The sequence below is a fragment of the Tupaia chinensis genome, unplaced genomic scaffold (genome assembly GCF_000334495.1).
Source record: "Tupaia chinensis unplaced genomic scaffold, TupChi_1.0 Scaffold000066_1, whole genome shotgun sequence".
NCBI lineage: Eukaryota > Metazoa > Chordata > Mammalia > Scandentia > Tupaiidae > Tupaia > Tupaia belangeri.
The window spans coordinates 2,831,223-2,841,588 of record NW_006159525.1 but is presented as its reverse complement, the minus strand read 5'-3'; the positions used below and the strand labels follow the sequence as shown (position 1 = coordinate 2,841,588).

The 10,366-nt window shown below is 51.0% G+C and overlaps 1 protein-coding gene across 2 annotated transcripts in view; it reads left to right on the top strand.

Annotated features, from left to right (window-relative positions):
* The first annotated feature begins 392 nt into the window (after positions 1-392).
* Positions 393-10,366, top strand: part of CASS4 (Cas scaffold protein family member 4) — a 38,758-nt gene continuing 28,784 nt past the window's right edge. For both annotated transcript variants that reach the window (XM_006141888.2, XM_006141886.2), the window contains exon 1: positions 393-1,131. In XM_006141888.2, the coding sequence (XP_006141950.1) occupies positions 1,096-1,131 (36 nt within the window). In that variant the 5' untranslated portion in view covers positions 393-1,095. The remainder of the gene's footprint in view (positions 1,132-10,366) is intronic.

Genomic DNA, 10,366 nt, shown 5'->3' with positions numbered 1-10,366 from the left:
TGTGTGGTGTGGCCACCCCACCCCCACCCCCGCCAGGGATTTCTCCCTTTCTATCTCTCTGTTTCTCTGGTTAGCGCATGTGCCCCATAGCAAAAATCCCTCTTAAAGAAAAAAAAAAAAAAAGGAAAAGAAAGAAAGAAAAACATGCCAGGCACATGTGCGTGTCTGCCCAAAATCTTGAAAGGAGGCAGAAATAGAAAAGGGATTGCAACATTGTCATACCCCTAGGGGGTGCTTTTCCACTTTCTCTCTTTACAGTGAGTACACATGGCTTACAGCAAAAAAGAGAGAGTGAGAGAAAAAGACTTGGAAGCCCACGAACTGTGCAAGCTAGCATGGTGGTTTCCAGCACAGGCCACGGGCTCGTTAGATTTCAGAGATAACCTGGGCAGTGCTCAGCATGGTCCTCGGTGCCGAGTCAGCATTCAGAAAACATTAGTCAGCAAGTATTGTGTGCAAAGGCCAGGAGGTGGGCAAGGGCTTCAGAGCAGCAGAGCGTGCAACTGAGGGACAGACAGAGCGGGCGCTGTCCTTCAAGGCATGCCGCCTGCCTTGTTCTGTCCTGGCTGCTGTAAGGCGAGTCTCAGGGAGCACGGAGGAAGATGTGCTGACCCTCCAAAGTGTGGTCCCAGGGTTTCTCATCAGGGCAATGAGCTTGGTCTGTTTGACAGGAGTTACTCCACCGTGTTCAAGGGACAGGGACGCTGTGGGTTCAGACACAGTCTTTTGAAGTAGGAACTTTACCCTGCAAAACAGAAGGGTGCTTTTTCTTCTTCTTCTTTTGTGGTTTCACACAGCAAATGAGTGACAGCCTCTACTTATAGACAGAGTGAGGCGTCAGGCACCGAGGAGGGAGTGTGGCCCGTATTTCTGGTCCCCACCTCCGTCGCCCCTTTCATTTTACTCTTATCGTGCTTTCCAGAAAGTTTGCCTACTGGGAGAATCTGTCTGACACTTTCCCATGTGTTGTCAGAGGGCTTCATGGAATTCAGTTTCCGAGAAGCGGCCAGAAGCATGCAGTGACATTGCATAATTCACTTCTGAGGCCGGAGATAGTAGCCGGAGCGCTCCAAGGAGCTGGCTCACATCGCCAACATGAAGGGAACGAGCCTCCTGGATGGCGTGCCCAAGGTGAGTGATGGGTGCGGCCTGAATGGCGGGGGGCGGGGGGCACAACCCACGATGGATAAAATGGCATCTGTCTTTAGTTCTGCGTTCCTAATGAGGGCAAAGAACGGATGATAGGTGGTGTAAATGTGGAATGAAGATGCTTAGCATCAGTGTAAGAGGCAGAAAGCGATGGGCTGACCAGCCCCTTGCTGGTTCGAGTCCCAGGTGGGTGAAATGACTCTGGTAGAAATCATCCAGGCAGTTGACACAATCTATCTCACGCACTGTCCAACACTTCTCAAGCAAGACGTGGCTCTTGGCCTCAGCGCCCCCGTCCCGTCTTTCTCTGGACGGTGAAGTCACTCGGTGTCACTCACAGGGTCCTGCTGATCTCTGTGCTCACTTCCCGGGGGCCCCCAGTGGGCTCCTCTGCTGGCTGGTTTCCGATGACCTTGAATGAGTGTCTCGAATGCGTGAAGCTAGAACTTCATATAGACTTCAAGTCTGTGGCATGAATCAGAAAAGATCCACTATTTAGAAACTTAAAGTGGCTACCAAAAAAAATGTACTCAGACACAGAAAACGAAGCTCAAGGCTGATGTTTTCTTATCTCACTACACCTTTTTACAAGTTAAGTAGAATAGCAAAATAAAAGAAATGAAGTCATTACTAAATAGGGAGACTGCTTACAGAAATTAACTGTTTCTAATAATAACAAATATCACTAGTGGAATTTATGGCTTCATAATTTGTGATACCCTCTCTTACACAGACTATGTGTAAATACCTTAGCTACCCCAGAATTTTGTCCCCAACTATTTTCTTTGAAAATTTTAAACCAGTGGAGAAACCTCTCATTGATCCCCCAGTATGTGCAAAGCCACATCAGGATAAGACCCCATGTCCTCGGCTCCTGATCCAGAGGCAACCTCAGTTCAGAGTCGCTCGGGTACCCCTTTGGAAACTGCCCCAGCAAGCAGAAGATAACTGGGCAATCTTTTACCTTCACGCAAGGCTGGTTTCCTACAGTTACCAGGCTTTTCTATTCCGGTTTTCCCTGTTTTATAAAATGAGAAGAACGTTTAAAGCTACACACAAGGGTATCAGCACTAGCCAACACTGCTCCAACTGCACCAGAGGCAGGAAGCCTCACGCGTAGCAAAAGTGGAAAATCGAACATCTCATTCCTTGGCTTGTCGGACTCTGACCGGCTGACTCCATGTCCTGCTCCATTAGAAATGCTGGAAACTTAGTTCTAGAAGACAAGGTGAGGAAGTGACCCACTCGTGTAAATCCCTGTGCAAATCCTTGTTTCAGGATCTGGTCATTTTGAATGCCTTATTTATGGAAACAGAGTTGCTCTGGGTACTTAATGATGCAGGTCTGTTACTACAAACTGTGTTTACTTCTGTTTGCGTGTGTGTACGTGTGTACACACCATTAGAGGTGATATTGAAATTGAAATAAATATCTTTGGGGCGAGCTGGTGGCCTGGTGATTAAGGTGCCTGGATCCCACGTGGCCAAACACGCGGTTTGAGTCCCACAGAAACACTTCAGGCACATGTATGTGCACGCGTGCGTGTACACACAGACCCAAAATACTGAAAGGAAGGAGAGATGGAGGAGAGGGATTGCTGTGTGACCACACCCATGGGGTGTGATTTCTCTCCTTCTCTGTCTCTCTGTCTCTCTCTCCAAAGAATACATACATCCTCTGGCAAAGGGACAGGAAGGAAAAGGAGAAAGAGAAGACGAAATGAGTGTTTGGTCCACAGCCCTCTCCCCCGACCCCGTAATATCATTTCCTCCCTGGGTGTACGTCCAGGAACTGAAGGAAGTGTTAAGGCATTTTACTGAATTAAATAAGCACTGACCTTTCTTGTCCATCGTTTTCTGAGACTTTCTGAAATCTGATTTCCACAGTAACTGTTCTACTATCTCTATGTGCGTGTATAAACACAGCTGCGTGCTCACTTGCAGGGCGTTCTGAAACAAGCTGTTATGTTACTGAAGAGTCATGGCTCAATGTTTATGCTTTGAGAATATTTAAGTGTTCTGAAATATTGACGTTTAGATACAGCCTCGATTAAAGAGCAAATAGCCTTGGGTCCTCTTCTAGCTGGGCTCTTGAGTGGGATGGTTCTAGGCTCATCAAAGAAGATCCAAGTAACTTAGAAAGGAGGGCCAGCGATGGCTGGTGGCCAGGGCGGCTAGGTCACATGTGGCTGATGGCGATGTTCAATCATGGCAGATGCGGGACCAGCAGTTGGCTTAATGGCTATGTCGCTGGACACCCATGTAGTTGACTGCGGTTCAAGTCCTGGAGCTGGCGGCTTCAACTCACGCCGGGCGGCATGTGTGTGTGTGCGTGCCTAAGATCCCGGGAGGAGGATGGAGGAGAAAGCTCTGCGGCGTGGCTATCCCCCCTGGGGGTGATTTCTCGCCTTCTGTCTCTCTGTCTCTCTCTTTCTGTCGAGCGCACGCGCCCTATAGCAAAAGCCTCTCCAAAGGAAAGAGAAAAAGAAAAAGAAAGTCCTGGAAGGTGCATGTGCTTGTGTGCCCAAAATCCCAAAAGGAAGATGGAAGAGAAGGGATTGTGGCACGGCCGTGCCCCGGGTGATGCTTTGTCACCTTCTCTCTTTCTCTCCCTTTCTCTCTGTTAAGTGCATGTGCCAAAACAAGCAAACGAATAAACAAACACCTTAAAATTAAAAAGCCAAAAAAGCTTTGACACCCTCAGAGCAGGTTTCGATGTGACAGTCTGTGAAGGCATCAGACATGCCTCCACTTTCTGCGACGTGGCTTGCTTCAGTGCTTCCGGGCAAGGGAGCTTGGTGGGAGGCCATCTGTGGGTATGCAGCACCTTCAGCAGCTCAGGCTTTGTCCAAGGAGGGCGGGTGGGACAGTGCCAAGGCAGACGGTGAGCGGTCCTGGAGGCTCCTCCGGAACCCCACAGCTGCCAATTCTCCACTCGGTTCCTGCTCCCGGCCCTGCCATTCCTGTCGTTGGCTGGATCCCTAGGTCTTCCCCTTCAGCATCTCAGGCTGCAGAGGCCCCTTGGACATCCGATCTGCATCCCTTCCTCCTCCACACCTCCCCAATGCTCATCTACTCCTTGCCTTCACTGCCGAGGTCTGAAATGGTCTTGCCTCATTTGTTCGTTCACTGATCACCTGTCGGTCCCTCTAGAAAGACAACTCCCTGAGGAGGGACAGCCCGGGCCTTACTCGGAGCTGCATTCTAGCCCCCTAGCAGGGCCTGACTGCCTTGCGCAGGACGTGCTCCGGGCTAGTGAGTGCCTGACGGGGTCACAGGGGATGCAGGTGGAGCCTTCACATGTGGCCCTGCAGTGAGGACAGAAGTAGCACTTCCTGTTGTCGGTGTCTGGGAACAAGGATCACCCCTGCTTCTCAGCTCCCTGACCCTGACCCTGACCTAGCCCCAGCCTAGCTCCAGCCTAGCCCTGCACTCGGCCTCCTCTTGGGAATTGGCTCTTCCTCCTCACAGGGTCAGATGTTGCCTTAGGTTTCCGTCAGCGTCATTGAAGCCAAGGTCACGAGGACCCGGCCTCCCTCTGCCCTTACCCAGCGCCCTCGTCATTTCACCGTCTCACAAGGCAAAGCAGCCCAGATGCAGTAGCCAACTGTGAGCACCACACAGCTCGCTGTGCATCGAGCCCACGCAGAGCTGCTGAGCCCCAGGGCGGCGGCGATCAGAGCTGGCATTCCATTCCATGACAGATAATGAGCAATTGGACATGAGTCCGATGATAACTGCCGTAAAGAAAGGGAAATGGGGCCACCTGACAGAGGTGCTGGACAGAGAGGGCGCTCCGGAGACCAAATGACAGGAAAAGCATCCCGGGCAGGGACCGGCAGGTGCACAGGCTCTGTGGTGAGAATGAACCGGCAGGGTAGCGCGTCTGTGAAAGGGCCAGTGGGGTTGGAGCAGCGTGGACGAGGGCAGGGGGTGGGACATGAGACCGGAGGGGTAAGCAGGTCACATTGGCCTGCTGGGTGGTGCGAAGACTTTGTAGTACATTCTAATTGCAAGAAAGGCCTCTGGCCCGCTTAGAGCAGGAGAGACCTGGTGGGGTTTGTGGTCTTGAAGGATTACTCCTGCTGCTGTGTGCCAGTGGGTTGTCGGGAGCAGCGAGCAGGAGCCGCGAGCAGCGTCAGGCCAAGTGGAGGCGGTGTCGTTCTCCATGTTGGATGGACCACATTGTGTGCAATGAACATTGAGAAGGGTCATGCCCTCCGTCTTTTGGGAAAACAAAAACAAATAACTCAGTGTTTGAGACGGTTAGGTGTGTGAGCAGAAAGAACAGTCAGCAGGCTGACTCGCTTCCATCTAACTCTGTGTGCGGTTCGACTCCGACAGAGAGAGACAGTGTACCCCGATCCACTCAACACTCGGGTTGCCTTCTGTGCCTGCTACTCTTCTAGATGTCACCAAGGACAAGGGTCTGGTCGCCCTTCTCGATATTCAATACGGTGTTCTTACAGGTCTTAAAACATGCAGCTCGTAATCTGTATTCACTCCCGGCTTTGTCCTCTGGCACTGTATTTCCCTATTGCTTACTTTGAAAAGCTAAGCGAAGGCGACTACCGCCCCAGAGCCTACGATTCTGCCGATTCTGCCGAAAGCCTTTCGAAGGCGCCAGGCTGCGCGGTCCTGGAATGGGGAAACGACTGGAGAAACGTTCCGTGTTGTTCTGGAACCGTGATGGCTAAGGGAGGAAATGACCAGTGGCTGGGGAGAAATAACGTCAGAGGAGGAAGGTGGGAGGCTGTGAAAGAGACGCCGCTAAGTACGAGATTAGAAGGCTCCAAACATGAGCTGCACAAAAGGGGAATTCAGGTTTTAGGAACCGTTTGTCGAGAGAGAGAGGAATGTAGTGCACACCCTGCGAGGCCGGGCCCATGGAGGACATGCCGTGTCCCTGCTCCCGGGCGGCATAGCCCGGCCCTCTGCGCTCGAGGCTCTGCACGGCATATTATTCTTGAATTTGCCAAAAGGCGCGTCCACGCACCCGAGAGAGGGAGCGGGCGGGGGAGAGCACCCCGCAAGGGGACAGGACCAGACTGCAATCCCTTCTCCTCCACTGCCCCCCCTTTCATGACTTGCAGCATGCACACATATGCACTTGGCATGTTTGTCAAGCCACCAGGTCTGGGACTCTACACAATCATCCATGTGGTATCTGCTCCCTCGACCGTGGGGCTGGCCCGGAAGCCCTGAGCTGTTAAAACTCTTGTAGGAAATGTGTGTGGACCACGGAAATGCTACTCGCAGGCAGCTCTGAGCCACTCCAGAACTTCCCCATGAGTTTCTAGGTTAGAGAATGCATTGTTTCTTTGCGTTGTTGCTTTGCCTCAGAGTCAGGAGCAGCTTTCCATAGTTAAACCCCTGTTCGGGGCAGGGGGCCAGGGGACAGGGACCAGGCAGTTTTCTTTAGGAGGGGGAAAAGTGAAGTAAGAAAGCAGAAAGGTCCCTCGCCTTGGGAGATGTCGGCCATCTGGTTGGCAGAAGTGGCAAGCGCTTTGTGGGGTGTCTGCCTCAGGTCCGATTCGCCCACGTTTGAAAGGGGGATGAAAACACGAGTCTATTTCTAATAGCGAGTCCTCCCAGGGCTCCTCTCTTCCATTGATGTTCCCCAAAGTAAGGGGGTCCTCGGCTCTGGGAAGCACACGAGCACCGTCCGGCCTTCCTTTGGTACCCTACATGAGGACTGGGCTGGACCTCTCCACAGCCACAGTTGACAGGACAAGTGAAGCCAGTGAACGGCAGTGGATACATGTCAGTGGAAGGGGCAAAGGGACACCTGAACTGCAGGGTGGCTCCCTGCTTTCCCAGAGCCCCTCTCCATTCCTCCAGGCGACAAGCATGGACCTTCCCTTGTGTCTCTGTGGTACATTAAACGGCTTGAGTCAGCTTTGAGCTCTTCCTGATCAGCGAATGGGAAAGCCGGGCACCGACTGCCGGGGTCTTGACCTCTGCCCACACAGATGGTTCCAGATTACCACACAGAGCCAATTTTTTTTTTATGTTATGTTATGTGTGCATCTTAATGTACATTAGGAAAAACTAAAATGAGCTCATCGGACCTATGGTTCCACAAGTGATACTGGTAGGGAGAATTGGCTTGTTTTTGTTTTGAGAGGTTTTTGCTATAGGGCATGTGCACTCTCCGGAAAGACAGAGAAACAAAAAGCGAGAAATCACCCCCCAGGGGGGATGGCCACACCGCAATCCTTTCTCCTCCGTTCTCCTCTCGGCATCTTGGGCACGCACGCACCCGTGCCCGGCGTGAGTTTAAGCCACCAGGTCCGGGACTCGAACCACAGTCGACTACATGATAGTCCAGCAACAGAGCCATTATGCTAACTGCTGGTCCCAGAGAGTTGGGTTTTTAAGTGACTCAGTTTAATATTTTACTTCTCACAACATGCAGGGGGCGTGAGGTCCAATAGGACACACACACGCAGTTTGAGACACAGTGGCAGGCCAGGCTCTCTCCCCTGGAGGACACTTGACACATAGAAGGAAGGCAGAAAGAAAGCTGTAAGAGAGGAGAGTGAGAAAGAAGGCAGAGACACCGGGTGGGGACGGCACTGCCGACTGGTGGGGAGTGGGCTAATTAGTGTGAAGTCTTCATGGGGCAATGGCTCGTTCTTGTGGAAGAACAAAGCGTTCTACACCAAAGCATGCCTTACTTAAACACGTGGAAACTGAAGTTTAGTATCAAAAACAACCAGAGAAAATGACATCTAAGTTATGGGAAAAAAACAGTTCAAATGACAGCAGATTTCTCTCCAGAAATCATGGAAGCCAAAAGGAAGTAATCTCAACCTCGAATCTTATACCCAGCAAAAATATACCTCAAAATGAAGGTAGCATAGTAGTTAAGGCACTGGACTCCCACATAGTTGACTGTGCTTCGAGCCCTGGACCCAGCAGCTTGAAACTCACGCCAACCATGTGAGTATACATTCCCAAAATCCCAAGAGAAGAATGGAGGAGAAGGGATTGCAGTGTGGCCATCCCCATTGGGGGGTGATTTCTCACTTTGGTCTCTCTGTTTCTCTGGTGACTGCAAGCACCCTGTAGCAAATTTTTTTAAAAAAGGAGGGGGGGAATCGGGACATTCTCCAATGAAGAAGCACTCCTGTGGAGTTGACATATGGAGTTGACATATATTTATGACTGACAGAAACCAAAGTTATTCTCCAGGCCTTTCCTCCCTCTGCTCTTCACAAAAAGAAAAAAGGAAAGAAGAGAGGAACGGGGCGGCTATTTCAGATCTCTCGACGGCTTTTGTGAACTAGGAGGTAAGAGTAAGAACAAAGTCGTGCAAAATCTGGACTGGAAGCTGGGTGAACTCGGAGACCACCTGTAAAGTCACCTCGCTTTCAGGTGAAGAGACGGAAGCCCGGGGAAGTTCTCAGTGACCGGTCCTCCTCCCTCAGTGAGTTTCCACGAGTGAAGGTGGACTCTTCAGCCAACATTCCTCCCAAGTCTCAGACTCCCAAACCATCTCTCTCAACTCAGGGACTGCTAGGCAGGAGTGGCCCTGCAGTGAGAGGTGTGGGAAGGCTGAGAATGACCATACCGGGATCCCTTGGCCACTGGGAGCTGGAGACTGCGGTCTGTCCTGAGCCACGTCCAGGAGATTCCATGACCACCAGGCTGGCAGCCCTTCATTGCTGTGTCATCTCAGCCCTGACCTTGGACTTTGACCTTGGACCTCTGCACGTCGTCAGGCACACAGGGGCTGGATACATCAGTTCTGAGTCATGAATAGAGAAGTATGAGCAAACAAGCTGGGCTGCACACAGCTCCAGCCTATTGGAAACCACAGTATTCAGGTCTCAGGGAAGAAAAACGGTCATTTCCACCGCGTGGCTTTGGAAAGTTTTTTCTGGCCACAACCTCTTCCTCCAAGTCCATGAGTAGGCAGTGCCGCCCGTGGTTGCAGAAACCCCTGTAATGCGCGACTGTTTCATATGAACAATCAGGAAGGATTCCAACCGGCTGGGTCAGAGCTCAGAGTTATCGTGGAGGAACCAGTGAAGCTTACACTTACTTCGTCAGAGTACCGCTCATCCGGGGTTATTTTCAGAGGTGTTAGGAAGATGAGGAGTCTCCTTTTTTTTTTTCTTTTTTATTTTTTAAGAATTATGTATTGGGGCCAGCAGTTGGCGTGATGATTATGTCACTGGACTCCCATGTAGTTGACCACAGTTCGAGTTCTGGACCTGGTGGCTTAAACTCATGCTGGGCGTGTGTGTGTGTGTGTGTGCCCAAGATTCCGAGAGGAGAATGGAGGAGAAGGGATTACGGCATGGCCATCCCCCCAGGGGGTGATTTCTTGCTTTCTGTCTCTGTCTCTCTCTTTCTGGCAAGCACATGTGCCCTATAGCAAAAACCTCTCTCAAATATAAAAAAGAGAATTATGTACTTATTTATTTTCATTTGCTATTATTATTTTTTAATTTGACCAGAGAGCAACAGAGAGAGAGAGAGAGAAAGGGAGAAAACAAGTCACCATGTCCGGGACTTGAACCTTGGACAACAATATGGGAATCTAGCACCTTTAGCCACCACGCCACCTGCTGCCCAGGAAGTCACCTTTCTTGTTTCTTCTCATTTAGCTCCTCCTATCCAAGTTCATAGGCGGATCTACTTCTTTGTCCTCGGTGCTTGTAGACACCAGCCACAGTGGCTAGGGGGTCTTCAGAAGATTCATAGGATGGTTATGAAAAAATTATACATGGATTTCACTTCTTTTATTGGCACTAAAATCAACTCTTTCTCTTTTTTTTTTGGAGAGGTTTATGCTATAGGGCGCATGTGCTCACCAGAAAGACAGAGAGAGACAGAGAGACAGAAAGCGAGAAATCCCCCCCCCCCCAGGGGTGATGACCATGCCGCAATCCCTTCTCCTCCATTCTCTTCTCAGGATCTTGGGCACGCATGGACACATGCCCGGTGTGAGTTTAAGCCACCCAGTCCAGGACTTGAATTGCAGTTGACTACATGGGAGTTGAGTAACATAGCCATTACGCCAACTGCTGGTCCCTTGACTCATATTTTAATCCCGTTTTCCATGAACTCTTGAAGCCCCCATGCATCAGATGGGAGGGAGCCACCAGGAATGCAGGGAGAATGCCTTACACTTCTCTGGGTTGGTTCCAGCCCAGCTCAGCTGGCAGGGACAGCTGCGGGCAGACCACCGCCGGCCCACGTGCTTT